At 51.1% G+C, this 16,468-nt stretch overlaps 2 protein-coding genes across 2 annotated transcripts; both read right to left on the bottom strand.

Annotated features, from left to right (window-relative positions):
• Window positions 1–634: 634 nt before the first annotated feature.
• Window positions 635–2,105, bottom strand: Ovca2 (OVCA2 serine hydrolase domain containing). The gene is made up of 2 exons (XM_041665681.1): window positions 1,828–2,105; window positions 635–1,615 (listed from the first exon to the last, which is right to left on the bottom strand). Exons 1-2 carry the CDS (start codon window positions 2,009–2,011, stop codon window positions 1,116–1,118), a joined length of 684 nt encoding a protein of 227 aa, XP_041521615.1. The 5' UTR covers window positions 2,012–2,105; the 3' UTR covers window positions 635–1,115.
• Dph1 (diphthamide biosynthesis 1) lies at window positions 1,482–15,938 on the bottom strand. Its single transcript, XM_041665680.1, has 13 exons — window positions 15,804–15,938; window positions 10,953–11,105; window positions 10,773–10,836; window positions 9,121–9,242; window positions 8,419–8,576; window positions 8,159–8,280; window positions 5,069–5,137; window positions 4,595–4,751; window positions 4,371–4,471; window positions 3,292–3,370; window positions 2,435–2,578; window positions 2,155–2,261; window positions 1,482–1,615 (listed from the first exon to the last, which is right to left on the bottom strand). Exons 1-12 carry the CDS (start codon window positions 15,862–15,864, stop codon window positions 2,172–2,174), a joined length of 1,320 nt encoding a protein of 439 aa, XP_041521614.1. The 5' UTR covers window positions 15,865–15,938; the 3' UTR covers window positions 1,482–1,615; window positions 2,155–2,171.
• Window positions 15,939–16,468: the final 530 nt, after the last annotated feature.

Raw genomic sequence — 16,468 nt, 5'->3', positions numbered from 1 at the left:
ATTTCAGGGTGTATGCGGATTTGTTTTCATGTTTTGGCAGTCAATGCCTTTACCTGCTGAGCCATCTATCTCACGGCCCCTTTGGTGGAAGTCTTAAGTTCCAGACTAAAGAAGCCAGGGGCCTGGCTGATCCCACAGAAGACTACATCTGAGTAGTCTGGAGAAAGGAAACACCTGGCCTGTGGAGACAAGGCTGCCCTCAAAGTCAGATCCTACCTCTGCCTGCATGTGCATGCCTGGGACCGCGGGTTAGAGCCTCTGGAACTATAGATGTTTGTGAGCTGACACGTGAGTGCTGGGAACTGAACCTGGGTCCCCTGCAAGAGCAGGCTGTGTTCTTCAGCTCCTCCACTTCTCTGCCAAGGATGACTTGGAGTATCCATGTCAGCCTCAACTTCTACTCAGTTATAAAGCTCCCGAGAGGACAATGGCTTGGGATTAGGTAGGACCCTGTGATGTCCTAGAAAAAGCAGTCTGTCATAAGTCAGAAAGCAGCGTGTGGCTGGAGTGAACACTGAAATAAGAACATGGCAAGGCAGTAATCCTTAAAGTGCCCAGAACTGACTGCACTTCCCAAGGCTTTCTCAACACATCGGATAATTAGGAAGAACATCAATCTCAGAAACCCTGCAGATGGGCTCCTTAGAAAAAGGCAGTTTATTCTGTGCTGTCTTTGGCCTCTGCAGCACCTGGTACAATCCAAGCCTTCAAGCTCAGAGTTCAGAAAGGATGGGGCAGTTATGGAAGAACAGGGCCAGGGACCAAAAGAAAATCAACACTCAATTCTCAGGTACTGGGTTCTAGGAAGCCTAAAAGCAGGTGACCTAGCCAGAGCCTTGTAAAGTATCCTCTCTCCCCAAAATCCTCAATCTAAACCGCTTTATTGTGTGGCAATCACTGGGGTGCCGACCGGTTTGAGCATCACTCTCCTCTCACGGGCCTTCTGATGTTTATCAAGGCTACCTGCTCCTCTTTGCTCCAGTAAGGGACAGCTATCTTTCAACTAAGCACGGCAGGAGTGCCACGGTGGAGATTCCAGCATGCTAAGAACAGGAGGGCACGAGACAGCAGCTGCTAGAGCAAGAGGGTGCAGTTCGGAGACATTTGCTGGCCCTTCACTCTGCAAACTGGTCCAAGAACTTGAGGTAGGCCTGACGCTGGGATGCAGCTGCTGGGATGAAGTGTCCGCCAGAGTGGGTGAGGGTGACAGCCCCAAGAAATCGGCTAGCCAATTGCATACTCTCCTGAGAAGGGATGACTCGATCAGTGTCCCCAAAAACATGAAGCGAAGGTAGTGACAAGGGGCTCTGTAGGATGGATTCCTTAAGGCCAAGGCCTCGGGGGCAGAACCCCGACACAAGTATGATAAATCGCGGCAAGGGGAAGCGGGGATCGCCTGCCTGACCCAGGGCACAAACAAAAGCGGCTAGTGCAGCCCCCTGGCTGAAGCCAAGAAGTCCGTCAAAAGGCCCTAGCGAGTCCAGGGCTTTTGCCACCGTTTCCAGGGCCGCCTCCAAACCCCTGCACGCCGCAGGCTCTTCCAGCGCGGAGAAAACATCTGCTTCCTGTTCGGAAAACCACCAGCCTCGAGGCTGCTCCTCCGGAGCACAGGGCCCTAGAAGCAGATGGGAGAAGAGCACGGGACCAGGATTAGAGGGGGCCGGGGAGAAAGGGGAGGGCAAGCTTGGGAGGGACGCGGGAGGAACTGGACACAGATAAAGGAGAAGATCAGGGCGCGCAGGCTGGAGCCTGGGTGAGAACCGGGAGGTCCGCTGTGCTGAGGGGGCCGGTAAGTTGCGGGGCATTTCCGGAGCAGGCTTGTCTCACCGGAGTCTGGCCTGGCGCCCTCGGGAGCTGCTGCCTCGGGGACCGGATGTGGCCCGCTGAGGCACACGAGCTCTGCGCGGCCCCGCAGCGCCTTCCTCAGCGCTCCAGTCTTCTCACGGAAGCCCCGTTCGCTCTGCCGGAAGCCCGCCAGGCACAGCACTCTAAGGGGCTGCCGCGACGCCATCCCGCAGAGCCACCGGAAGCAGGTCTTCACTGGGCGGAAGTGGGACCTGCGAGGGGCGGGGCCCGAGCCGACAACACCCAGAAGGCGGGGACGCGGAGGGCGGGCGCTAGGAAGACAAAAAGGTGGGGTGTGGCCGTAAATACCTGCGGCTGGAGACGCTTCAGGGAGCCGGCGGGGCAGCCTTCCGGTCGGCGCAGTTGCAACCCCCACAGGCCGGGGCTGGAGACGGGCCTCGGGAGCCCTGCTGCACCTGAGGGAGGCGGCACAGCCGGGTCTCACTACTGCGACCTCCACCCGGCAACCGAGCATTTCCCCCGGTGTCCTCAGGGCGGCGGCCGTGGCTCACGTCGCTGGGGAGGCAGCCTGAAGCCAAAGCTGTGCCTGCAGGATCACAGCTCCGCCATCGGTGAGGTCCCCCCCTACCTTGCCGAGCTGGCCGAGCTGGCCAAGACCCCGGGGTCCTGGGTCCCGACCGTGATTCACAGTCCATGGCCCTAAAGAGCTGCCGGCGTAGAAGTCCATAGGGTAGGGCTGCTGCCAGGAAATGTCCTTCAGGGCCACGGCCGCCTAGGGAAGAAAATGACAGCCATACTTTTTTTTTGGCCTCTGCATTAGTAAATCTGACCAAAGCCTAAGAAGGGTATTATCTATTATTACAGAATATATACTACAAAAAGGAAATGTGAGGTAAGACTCTCATTTACACAGAGAGTCAGGTGTGGTGGCTCTTTCCTCCCAGCACTGCAGTTTCGGCCATCCTGGGTATTAAGACCAATTTGTTTGTTTTTTTTTGAGACAGGGTCTCTTAACAGTCCCGGCTGTCCCGAAACTCGCTCTGTAGATCAGGCTGGCCTCGAACTCACTGAGATTCGCCTGCCTTTGCCTTCCAAGTGTTGGAATTAAAAGTATGTGCTACCACTGCCCGGCAGGCCAGTTCTTTTTTTTTTTTTTAATTTATTTATTTACTTATTATGTATACAATATTCTGTGTATATGCCTGCAGGCCAGAAGAGGGCACCAGACCTCATTACAGATGGTTGTGAGCCACCATGTGGTTGCTGGGAATTGAACTCAGGACCTTTGGAAGAGCAGGCAATGCTCTTAACCACTGAGCCATCTCTCCACCCCCCAGTTCTTAAATACACAAACCAACAAAACTACGAAGCAAGATGGTGGCCCAACCTCGGAACATGCTTACCCATGCCAGCCATCCCACAAGCCTCCCTTGACAGAATGTACAAAGTTCACTCCCCAGCAGATTTTCCAAATGTAGTTGTTACCTCGTAGGGTGTCAGCAGTGGCTTGGAAAAGGCTGAACCCCAGTCAATGGATAGGCGTGGACATGCCACCTGCACCCACCTAAGAAGAGAAGTCAGGAAGACTTGACATGGAGCCTAGTGGTTGTGGCCCAAGCCTTTAATCTTAGCACTCGGGAGGCAGAGGCAGGCAACCTCAGTGAGTTCGAGGCCAGCCTGGTCTACAGACTGAGTTCCAGGACAGCCAGAGCTGTTTCACAGAGAAACCCTGTCTCAAAAAACGGGGGAAAAAAAAGACGCCATGGAGAGCACCTCTCTCTGAGGTACCACACTGAAAAACATGACTATTTGGACCATTTTTACATTTTTAAATGTGTATTGATTCACTGTTGTTAAGAGTACTATATACTGTTGGGAGGGTAACTCTAAAGTGCTTGCCTTGTAAGCCAAGGGGTTGACCTTAACTCCTAGAACTACTGCATTTAAAAAATGGGAAAAAAAAAAAAAGTGTGTGTGTGTCATATACACTTGTACCCCAGCACTAGGGAGGCCCAGACAGATGGATTGCAAGCTCCAGGTCAGTGAGAGACCCTGTCTCAGAAAATTTAAAAGAGAGAGAGAGGGTGGACAGAACCTGAAGGTGGACACCAGAGCTCCACATATGCACCAGCTGGGGCGGTGGTGGCACATGTGAGTTCGAGGCCCGCCTGGTCTACAGAGCAAGTTCCAGTATAGCCAGAGAAACCCTATCTCCACCTTAAGTGAATCAAATTCAGGTTATCAGACCTTTACTCCATAAGGCCTCTCCCCAGGCCCCTAAGAGCCTTCTGGGGGTAGTTCTTCTGTGGGCAGTTACCCCCTTAGAACCAAAGTTTGAACACAGTACCCTCACACTCACCCACCAGACTACCTTGATGATCAGACAAAGCAGTGGCTCATGGTCAAGGATGGCCCCTGTTAGATAAGTGCTTGATAAATATTAAAATTTCAGGACCACATATGCAATCCCCATTGGCTGTGGCCTTAAGTCAGTGCTGGGCAGAACCTAGTTTCTAAGCTCCCTTTAGCTGGTCACCCTACAAAGGCAAGATGAGGGAACTCACACATCCACCTCAGGAAGTAGACTGAGCTTGCTGGGGAAGATCTCAGAGAGCAGAAGCCTCACGAAGGGAAGTCCCAAGTCTTTGAGCCGAGATTCCAGGTGCTGTTGGGAGAAGAGAGCCAATTGGAGTCTCTGATGAAACAGCCAAAGCTAGGTACCTTGGCCTACAGATTTCTCCAGCTACTTTCCTGTCGGTCTCCTCCTCCTGATGCCGAACCCTCTCACCTCCAGGATCTTGGGACTACCCTGGCGACCCAAAGTTCCCAGAATAAGGCCCCAGGACTTGGCCGAGCGTGCTGCAGCAATGGCTTCCTGGCGAATGGCTTGCATGCGCTGGTGATCATAGTGCTCTCTGGAGAGGACTTTGCTATATGGGTCATACCTGGAAAGGTGACCAGGATCACTGTGACAGTCAGAGTCACACTGTCTGAGAGAGTTCCCGACACAGGATCTAAGCAAGGAATTAAGGAATCTGGCCCCAGGCAGGAATCCACATTGTTACTGAGGAGGTCAGTCCCCCAGCTAGGGCAGGGGAGAGGAAGGGAGTGTTTTAGGAGCAGTTTGGGGTCTAAATTCCAGATGTGCCTCAGCCAGGGATGGCTGCCATTTACTGAACAGGGGATGTGGAATAGCCTATGAGGGCCTCCAGGGCAGAGATTCTTACCCTGACACAGATGTTCAGCCCTCCCCAGCCCATACCTGTAAGCAGGGACATTAGGGTTGGCAATCATGACAGACTCCAGATGGAAACGGCCATCTCCAAGATACCTGCAGGGTGGAAAGAGCATGTAAGTGGGCTGGAGAGATAGCTCAGAGGTTAAGAGCACTGCCTGCTCTTCCAGAGGACCTGAGTTCAATTCCCAGCAACCACATGGTGGCTCACAACCATCTGTAATGAGGTCTGGTGCCCTCTTCTGGCCTGCAGGCATACACACAGACAGAATATTGTATACATAATAAATAAAATATTTTTTTTAAAAAAGTATGTAAGTCCGGTATGGGGTAGCACAGGGGTACCCCAGCTTATAGGTCTAGATGACTGAGTCCTCAGCCATCCGTGCTGCTGAGACAGTTCTCAATTCACATTAGGGCCTCTCATATGTACAGCAAGGAGCTGGACTTAGACGCCTGGAAAACACCTCTAGCTGTGCATTGAGTCTTCCGAGAGAAAAGTAAAGGAAGTGCCAAGTCTGACGACAGGCCACCTGAGCTCAGGAAAGCCTAATTTGAAAGCTAAAGGACAGTTTCTCTTTTATTAAGCTCAACACAGACATAAATTATGTTCAGAGTAGGCAGTGGTGGTGCACACCTTTAATCCCAGCACTCAGGAGTCAGAGGCAGGCGGATCTCTGGATCTCTGTGAGTTCAAGGCCAGCCTGGTCTACAGAGCTACAGGAGAAACCCTGACTCAGAAAAAATAGATAGATAGAAAGATAGATAGATAGATAATAAAGAGAGAGGAAAGGAAGGAGAGAGAAAGAGAGAAAGAAGCTGGGTGGTGGTGGTCTACTAGGCAGTATTGGTGCATGCCTTTAAACCCAGCACTTGGGAGACAGAAGGCAGATCTCTGCGTTTGAGGTCAGCCTGGTCTACAGAGTGAGTTCCAGGGCAGTCAAAGCTTCATAAGGAAACCCTATTTCAAATCCAAAGCAAATGAAAATTTTTGAGTGTATATAGGCTGCAGAGGAGTTCCAGGGTACACAGAGGCTACTCTAGAACCAGATCAGCACTGACCCAGTAGTTATAACAACTGCTATTTCCTGGTCTTCTGATTTGTCAGGTACAGTGACTCATGTCCTTTTTTCCTTGGCTTTTTTGTTTGTTTGTTTTGAGACAGGGTTTCTCTGTGTAGCCTGGGCTGTCCTGGAACTAGCTCTATACATCAGGCTGGCCTTGAACTCATGTACCCCCACTGCCCCGCTAGTGCCTCATGCCTTTAATCCCAGAACTTGAGAGGCTGAGAGGCAGGGGGATCTCTATGAATTTGAGGCTAACCTGGGCGACACAGTGAATTCCAGGATAGCCAAGGCTACACAGTGAGATCCTGTCTCAAAGAATAAAACAAAACCCACTTGCTCAAAGCTACACAGTATCAAGCAATGCATCTGAGATTTGACACCAGGCTTCCCCACTTGGCTACACTGAACATACCCTCCAAGATGCACTCTCTTATAGTACCTTCCTGAGACCTGGAGATTCCAGAGCTTATAAGAGAATTCATGGGGGGGGGGGGGGGGGGAGGCTGGAGAGATGGCTCAGTGGTTAAGAGCATTGCCTGCTCTTCCAAAGGTCCTGAGTTCAATTCCCAGCAACCACATGGTGGCTCACAACCATCTGAAACAAGATCTGATGCCCTCTTCTGGCCTGCAGGCAGACACACAGACAGAATATTGTATACATAATAAATAAATAAAATAGGAGCTGGAGAGATGGCTCAGAGGTTAAGAACATTGCCTGCTCTTCCAAAGGTCCTGAGTTCAATTCCCAGCAACCGCATGATGGCTCACAACCATCTGTAACGGGGTCTGGTGCCCTCTTCTAGCCTGCAGTCATACACACAGACAGAATATTGTATACAAAATAAATAAATATTTAAAATAGGGGCCGGAGAGATGGCTCAGTGGTTAAGAGCACTGCCTGCTCTTCCAAAGGTCCTGAGTTCAATTCCCGGCAACCACATGGTGGCTTACAACCATCTGTAATAAGGTCTGGTGCCCATTTTCTGGCCTGCAGACATACACACAGACAGAACACTGTATACATAATACATAAATAAATATTAAAAAAAAGATAAAAAAATATTTAAAATAAATAAATAAATAAAATATAAAAAAAAGAGAATTCATCGGTGGCAGCTGCTCTCTCTTTCTTTTTTTATATTTATTTATTATATGTATAGCATTCTATCCACGTGTGCCTGCAAGCCAGACGGGGGCGCCAGGTCTCATTATAGATGGCTGTGAGCCACCATGTGGTTGCTGGGAATTGAACTCAGGACCTCTGGAAGAGCAGTCAGTGCTCTTAACCTCTGAGCCATCTCTCCAGCCCCCCCCCACACACACCATACATCCTTCTGAGGCCTGCACTCAAGAGTGTCTCCCTCACTGCACATCTTGAAGCCCCGGATGATGGGCATCCTTTATGCTGGCACACATACTTGGGGAATGGCCCTCAGGGAACAGGGCTGCCAGGTCTGACCTGCGGAAGGCCTGCCTATAAGTGAGCCTAAAGGCAGAGTATCCTATTCGGGTGTAGCAAAACCTGTGGGACCAGCACCCAAAGCTCTCAGGGGTGGGACTGAGCCACAGTGCCCCACCCACCACTCTTGCCATTAGCTAGGAAAGGACTCCCCTCCCAACCAGAATCAGAACCAGAGGAGCTGTCGGCTCGGAGGCTGGCTGCATTCACACAACATTAAGCATTTCCATTACCTAAAATAATTAGGCGGCAGGAGACACGCTGCTCCTGCTTGTTAGCTGTCCGGATGCTAAATTAATGGGGCTGCAGCCTGGGCGTGCCCATCCATCTTCTCCAATTATATTCCCTCCACTTCTACCCATCCCGATCCCCCCATCAGGCCATCTGAGTTCCGTCTCCACCCTAGGCATAGCCTTCAGGATGGAAGATGGAACATCAGGAAGGTGCAGGTAAACCTCAAGTGTCGTCCCCACCTGCCCATCCCCCCCCCTTGCAAGGTGACCTTGAGCGCACAGGTTAGGAGCTTTAGACCCAGCCTCTTTTCCTGCCTCAGGAGTCTGAGGCTCCTTCCCTGAGTGGGTTCTAACTTACACAACAGCTTCTACTTCCTTGGGCAGTCGAGGGGACGTGCAGCCTAGGATCTCCCCAGGGGACAGGGGCTTGCACTGTGGGACACTGACATGATAATCAGCTTGCAGCTCCTGTGCAGCTGCCTGTATTGACAATGAGGGAAGGGAAATAAGTCACTGGGAGAAATTCAGGGCCAGAGGAAGAGGTCAGAGCAGCAGGCACGGGAGCCAGGAGCACCCTGGAGTACCTTCTCTACCCCCATGGGATGCTGGCAAACTTACCTGCAGAGTTGACACAAACTGAATGGTGCTGACCAGAGCAAGGGAGCTGCCTGGGGTAAAGGTGAGGCGGACCGAGTCCAGAAGGTGGGCTGTATCTATCCGGATATCCACAAAGACATACAACACACGGAAATCTTGAACTGATGTATCCATGGGAACTACAGAGAAGAGTTCAAAACACTGTTCTAAAAGGCAGGAGTAGCAGGGAGCCTTGCCCAGTCCCAGTGGCTTCGGCTTGGGGGAGATTAGGAGAGAAGGGTGGGTCACAGTCTCCTAGAACTCTTCCTCATCACTTAGCTGGGTACCCAGCCTATTCTACCACCAAGAGCCTTCCTTTCAAACACCTGCATCTGGCAGGTGTGGCAACGCACACCTGCAATCCTAGCAGCTGGGAGGCCAAAACAGAAGGACAGCTGTTAGGTTCCAGGCCTTCCTGAGCTACAGAGTGAGACTGTCTCACAGAAACAAACAAAAACATGAAACATGCACAGCATGTTTGAGAACAGTCTCAGTGAGACAGCAGCATGATTTCCAAGGCAGCCAAATCCAGAGGAAAGAGCCACCCGCAAAGCAGAAAGGCTGAAGTCATCCTGGAAACCAGAAGGGATTCTGGGCTTGCAAGCAGGACAAGAGCACATGACAGAGAAGGTTACCCAGCAGCCTGCCTCCCTGCCAGTACTCTGGTGTCCCAGCCCACCATACCTAGACAGCTGTGGCCATAGTGCACCAGAAAGTCGACTCCCAAGGCCCTTGCTGTAAAGTCATCTACACAGCAAGCCCCGTAGGTCACGTCGCCCATCACCACCACTTCAGCCTTTGTGAACCTGCAGGGGTGGGGTTGAGGAAACCATGGGACAGTGACACAGAATGAGTCTGGAGACAGTCCTAGCTCTGGAGGTGTCTCAGGACCGAGCTCTTCTTTCCCCACATCTTCCAAGTCCTTGAGTTGGCAGCTGCCAACCAAGAGTAGGAGGGGTGCAGCTGCCACCTCCCTCAGCCCTGGCAGCAGCTCCTGGAACAGTTGCTATGTGAGGGTACGTCTGCAGCACCCTGCCCAGCCCTAGACTGCAAGCAGGACCCCTACCCGACAGAAGTGTGTGCGCAGAGCCCAACACAGACCACCCCCCAGATTCTGACTCATTATACCCAGGCAACAAAAGATCTCCCCACCCTCCCTCACAAGCACTGGCACTGTTGTCTGCGTGGGCATGGATGCGTGGATACGTAACGGCCTCTCCCTGCCCAGACCCCACCAACTCCCCACCCTTAGGCAAGGCCATGGGTGCCCAGGATGGGAAGGACCCATGCACAGCTCCCCCACAGCACATGGCGCTGCCCACACTCCTCATGCATCAGGATGAGTGGGCTCTGGACAGCACATTGTTATGAGATCTGTTGCCAGGCCTGAATCACTAAGGGGGCAGGGTGGGTAGGAAAGACCCTGTACCCTAAACTCACCGCTGGAACAGCAGGAGGCTGAGTTCTCCCAGGAGGAGCCCATACCTGGGCACAGATGCTGGTTCTGTGACTGGGTTCCCCCAGTCTTCCTCTAGGGTGTAGTGGGGGAAGCTAACCGGCTGCCAATCTGCCCCCCTCCTCCACCCCTTCCCCAAATCAGGCTGTGCACAGAAGCAGATTATTCAGCTCCTTAGAATGCAGCCCAGGCTCTGAGTCAGCCAGAGCACTTAATTTTTTATAGATTAAAATGTATGCAAATTGGCCTGAGCCCCAGAGAGCATCCCCAAGGGGCAAGAGGGTGGGAGCAGGGAAGTGGGTCTGTGGTGGCAGGGAGGGAGAAGGGTGAGGGCAGCAGCAGGGAAGTGGGAGGTTCTCAGCACGAGATGACCTCCCCTTTCTTCAATCCCTTCCCTGCGCTCCTGCTGGCTCCAGATGGCTGAGCACTGTTCCCTCACCCCCCAGCAATGGCTCATTGTCATGAAGAAATTTAGAAGGAGGGGGTAGAGGAACTGAATACCTTTCCCTAAGCATCTCTCTCCTCTGCCACCCATGCCTACTCCCACCCAACTGAGCCAGAGAAAAAGAGGCACCCTCTTCAACTCCCCAAACTCTTACCCCTCCTCTCTGCTCCCCTTAACAGCAGACCCTCACCCATTTAGGTTCCTCCCAGATGCTACCACCTGCTCTGGCCTAGAAACTAGAATTAACTTCTTTGCCTTAGTCCAGATTATACAGGGCAAGGGAGTTTTGTGTTGAGTTTTCCCCTGTGTGTGTATATATTTGCAGGAGGCTTAGGGGCTTAGCCAGTGTGGTCCAGAAGAGAAAAATTAGGCTAACAGGCCTACCTATATTGGGCAAAGACTCAGCTGGCTGGCTCTCTAGTGCCCAAGCCTTACCTTTCCAAGATATCCACAATGGTGCAGGCAAAGAGGAGGAGGCCTTCTGGCATTTGTAAGGCCACTGCAAGACAAAGAAGACATGAAAGCAGAGGGCCAGAGATGGGACCAGGGGACATGGCTGTGTCTGACCAGGCGACCTCTCCAATCTCACCCCAGCTCCATCCTTTGGGGCCTCACCCTTCTTGGCCTGGGCTTGCTGGATCCTCCAGATGGTCTTCGGGATCTCAAAGTTGTAGTTGGAAGGCAGGGCTTGAACAGCAGTCTGTAGCTGGGGGTTGTTCAGGATCTCAGAGGGGATCTGATTGGCCAGTCGACCCCGAGAGATGCGCCCTAGAACAAACATAAGGCTTGGGTCTGCATCTGCCCTAGACCCCAGGCAACCAGAGCCACTTACTTAATCTGTTAATACTAAACTGAAGGCCCAGGTTCTAAACACAAAGGACATCCACCCAGCTTTTGCTTCAATTGAATCATCCTACAAACAGAGATAGCCCATACACCAGGCAAAAACTTGCATAATTTACTTCTATGCCATGAGATCACTCGCATAAAAGTAATCATAAATCATAAACAGGGATGTGGCTCACCCAAGACTAGAAATGGCACCAAAAAGACTTAAAAGCAAAGGAGTGGCTGGTCACACAACTGCAGTCCCATTGACTTGGCCCACATTGATTAACTCATGCCTTCATCTCTCTTCTCAGTTAAAAGCGGAATAAAGCTGGGCATGGTGTGCACACTCAAGGCAGGAGGACGGAGGTGTCAAGACCAACAAGGGGGGATGCCAGGCGGTGGTGGTGCACGCCTTTAATCCCAGCACTCCAAGAGGCAGAGGCAGGCGGATCTCTGTAAGTTTGAGACCAGCCTGGTCTACAAGAGCTAGTTCCAGGACAGGAACCAAAAGCTACAGAGAAACCCTGTCTCGAAAAACAAAACAAAACAAAACAAAAAAAGATCAACAAGGACAACTCAGGGGTTGGGGATTTAGCTCAGTGGTAGAGCGCTTGCCTAGCAAGCCCAAGGCCCTGGGTTCAGTCCTCAGCTTCAGAAAAAAAAAAAAAGACAACAACAAGGACAACATAAAAGACCTTGTCTCAAAAAAACAAAAACCCATCTCTAAATTTGAGGTTAGCCTGGCCTATACACAATGAGTGCCAAGCCACCCAGAGCGACATAGCGAGACCCAGTCTCAGCAAGCAGCAACAACAAAACCCACAAAAATCAAGGGTGAAGAAAAGGTAAAGTGCTTGTCACATAAGCATGAGGACCCTGAGTTCAGATCCTCCAGCACCCACCCCTCCCACACACAAAGCTGATCACAACAACAATACAAAGTCAGGCGATGGTGGCAGTCAGGATCTCTGTGACTTCAATGCCAGCCTGGTCTACAGAGTGAGTTCCAGAGTGAGTTCCAGGACAAAACAGAGCTACTGAGCTATTACACAGAGAAACCCTGTCTTGATAAAAAGCTGCTCACAACAGCAGGCCTGTGTTTCCAGAGCTGGCCTGTTGGACAGCCAGTCTAGGCAAATCACTGAGCTCCAGGTTCACTGAAGATGGGGTGCTGCAGACGGCTTAGCAGTTGTGAGCACTGGTTACTGACAACACCCTGAAACTCCAACTCCAGGGGATCCAACACCCATTTCTGGTCTCCCGGGGTCCCTGTGCATGTGTGCATACAGGAAACACACATACACAAATAAAAAAATAAATCCTTAAAAAACAAGCAAACAGCCGGGCGGTGGTGGCGCACGCCTTTAATCCCAGCACTCGGGAGGCAGAGGCAGGTGGATCTCTGTGAGTTCGAGACCAGCCTGGTCCACAGAGCTAGTTCCAGGACAGGCTCCAAAGCCACAGAGAAACCCTGTCTCGGGGGCTGGAGAGATGGCTCAGAGGTTAAGAGCACTGGCTGCTTTTCCAGAGGTCCTGAGTTCAATTCCCGGCAACCACATGGTGGCTTCCCAACCATCTGTAATGAGATCTGATGCCCTCTTCTGGTGTGCAGGAAAACATCCTGTATATAACCAATAAATAAATCTTTAAAAAAAAAAAAAAAAAAGAAACCCTGTCTCGAAAAAAAACAAAAAAAAGAAAAAAAAAAAAAACAAGCAGCCGGGCGATGGTGGCGCACGCCTTTAATCCCAGCACTCGAGAGGCAGAGGCAGGCGGATCTCTGTGAGTTCGAGACCAGCCTGGTCTACTGAGTTAGCTCCAGGACAGGCTCCAAAGCCACAGAGAAACCCTGTCTCAAAAAACCAAAAACCAAAAACCAAAAACCAAAAAAAAAAAAAAAAAAAGCAAACAGCCAGGCGATGGTGGTGCACACCTTTAATCCCAGCATCTGGGAGGCAGAGGCAGGCGGATTTCTGGGAGTTCGAGGCCAGCCTGGTCTATAAGAGCTAGTTCCAGGACAGGCTCTAAAACTACACTGAAACCCTGTCTCGAAAAAACAAAACAAAACAAACAAACAAAAAACTGAAGGTGGAAGACTGGAAAGATGACTCAGGGTAACAGTGCCTGCCTCTAAGCCTGAGGACCTGAGTTCAATTCCCTGATCCCTATGGTAAGAAAAGAACTGACTCCCTTGAGTGATGTTATGATCTCCACACAATGCTGCTGTACAGTTGTGTGTGCACACAATACATACACAACAAATAATGTTTATTTTATTCTTTTTTCTCTGAGATAGGGTCTCTCTGTGTAGTCTTGGCTGTTGTAGAACTCACTCTGTAGACCAGGCTGGCCTCAAACTCAGATATCCACCTGCCTCTGCCAGGATTAAAGGTGTACCACCCTGCCTGGCTTAAAAAATTTTTTTTAATTAAAAAGGTGGAGAGCAAGGCACCTGACGCTGACCTCTAGTCTATATACACATGTATGCACATGCGCGCGCGCGCGCACACACACACACACGGGGCCCACACAGACCACACACTTGCACACACACACACACAAAATTAAGCTGGGCATGGTACAGAAGGCCTGTAATCCCTGCTACTTAGGCAGGTAGGAAAATCAAAAGTTCACAGCCAGGGTTAGTTGTATAACTCAAGCAGCTTCCTTAGCATGTACAAGGTCCTGGGTTCAATCCCCGGTATCTATCTCCTCTCTCTCTCTGGTCCTGGGTTCAATCCCCAGTATCTTATCTCCTCTCTCTCCCTCTCTCTCTGGTCCTGGGTTCAATCCACAGTATCTCCTCTCTCTCTCTCTCTGTAATTTTTTAAAATTTGGGTGGTGGCGGTCATGGTTACTCGTTTAGGTTACAGTGAAACCCTGTCTCAAAGCAGCCACAATTGGCGGCAGAGGGGGGCAGCTCAGTCGTTAAGAGCACTGCTGCTTTTCTAAAGGCCCAGCATTTGAGTCCCACCACCCTCATTGGGCAGCTCATAACCACTCCAGCTCCAGGGGAATCTGACAGTTTCTTCCTACCTCTTCTGTCACCCACACAGGCGACACACATATACATAAGTAAAAGAAAACTTTAAAAAACCTCTTTTAAGCCGGGCGGTGGTGGCGCACACCTTTAATCCCAGCACTCGGGAGGCAGAGGCAGGCGGATCTCTGTGAGTTCGAGGCCAGCCTGGTCTACAAGAGCTAGTTCCAGGACAGGAACCAAAAAGCTACGGAGAAACCCTGTCTCAAAAATCCAAAAAAAAAAAACCAAAAACAAAAACAAAAAAAACCCCACCTCTTTTAAAGGGAAATAAACTCCATACATTGAATTAACAAGTTCCCTAGTCTGTATCCCTTATGTTTGTTCAAGGGCAGAAAGAACACACTTTAGTACCATCAGAGGACAAACAGATAAGAAGAGTGACCTTACACATTAGGAGGAATATTCTAGCCTGGGCAGAGAGGTATATAAATAAGCCCTTGAACAAAAAGAAAACAGTGAAGCCAGCAGGATAGCCTAGAGGCCTGTATCCAAACCTGAGGGTCTGGGCTTCATCCCTGGGACCCACACAAAGGGAGAAATTGACTCCATTAGCTGTCCTTTGACCCGCACAGGCACTGTGACACACACGTCACATAAATAAGTAAAATGAATGTGTAAAAAAATCTAAATTTTAAAAAAATATTCCATTTCTGTGTTTAAAAAAAAAACCACTTATGCTCACCAGCAAGGAATTATCCTGGCCATCCTATTCTCCCAGCACAGGGTCTTACTAGGAGCCAAACAGTTTGGAGATGTGAAAAGACAAGAAATAAATTTAGTTATCCGTACCTACAGAGCCTGTGTTATACAGCAGAACTTCTGCTGGGGTCCCTATGATAGGAGGACCTCCCAGACCTGTCCACTCATCTACTGTGGTGGAGGGCAGTATTGAAGAACTCTATAGCCTGGTAGGCTGGGGCCCTGAGACCACATTTAAATATTATCGCTGTCACAACATTTGGTCAGTTGTTTTCATGACTTTGGACAAACTAGCTTAGATTTGACCGCTTCCCGGCAGACTCTCTTAGACAGGTCCAACTCCCTTGCAGTCTTTTTGGACGGGGCACACGTGCTAGCGGGAGGAGCAGTAGGCACCTCCTCCTTTTTCAAGGATGTCACCTTCTGTTTTCATCAGTGCACCTCGCCCCCCAGTTGAGTAGAGATCCTTAGGCCAGGGTAGTACTTTAGTCCTTATACCTAGCACAGGGCTGGCATTTAGTAGGCGCTGGTTAGTGCCTGGTGAAGGATACCAAGCGCCTCTTCGCAGAAATAAAACCATTCCTTCCGAGTCCACTTGTAAAACGCGACACGCACCCTTCCCTCTGGATCTGTCTTACTGACACTCTTCCGGAGTCAGTCTGCCAGCCCGGATTGGGTGTAGTTCCACCTTGAGGATCATAAACTCCCAGGAGGGACAGCTCTTCCCGCCCAGAAAGACTGGGTCCCTGGGTCTCTGGTGAAGGGAGTCCAAAACTTCTAACAGCAGGAGACTCTCGGGTCTCAAGGAGAAAGGAGTCACCTTCCGCCCTGTCTCTGACCTGGGGGTCCCACCCGAGATGCAAAGCCTTCAGACACAGCGTTGCTGCACCCACCTCTGCCAGGGCCGACTCGACTTCCTGGCTCCGCTGTCTCGGAAACAATCAGCGCCGCCATCACCCCGGAGCCCACGTGGGGACCAAAAAGGCAGTGCTGGAAGAACGCGGAGAACCCAGGCAGCACTAGCGACAGCCGAGAGGCAGGCAGAGGGCGGGGACTCTCGCAGGGCGGAGACAAAAGGGAGATGTGGGCGGTGCTACAATGGTCCGCCTTCGGTCCAAAAGGTCTGGACTCTCAGGACACTCCGGTCCTCTAGTGGTCTCAAGACCACTGCAGTTGCCTTCTGAACGACTTTGTCCCCCCGCTCTTCCCTGGCCTGGTTCAAAGCTGTCACTGGCCGATAAGTGTGCCTGAGCGAGTTCTGCCGACCTTCCTGTTGCTCCCCACCCTCACCCTTGTTCTTTTTTGGTAAGCAGTAGTCTGTCAGCTGACATAGACACATTCTCTACCCAGAGGACGCTGCTGTCCCAAAAGAATGGAGCCTTAGTGCCTACCAGCCCAGCTCCCACGCTGAAAATTTGATGTGGATTGCTGTGCGCCCACCATGTGGAGGATTGATATGGGAGAAGCTGGAAACTATAAAGGCTTTCTTGGAAGCATGGGGCAGCCAGAGACCTCCAATTCTCTAAACCTTCTGGGTCCTGGCAAGCTTTGGCCTATC

The sequence above is a fragment of the Microtus oregoni genome, unplaced genomic scaffold, assembly GCF_018167655.1.
Source record: "Microtus oregoni isolate MIOR12 unplaced genomic scaffold, Mior012 000015F_ref0000493, whole genome shotgun sequence".
Lineage (NCBI taxonomy): Eukaryota > Metazoa > Chordata > Mammalia > Rodentia > Cricetidae > Microtus > Microtus oregoni.
Note: the sequence above shows the minus strand (reverse complement) of the source record. Positions and strands in the feature narration are given on the sequence as shown.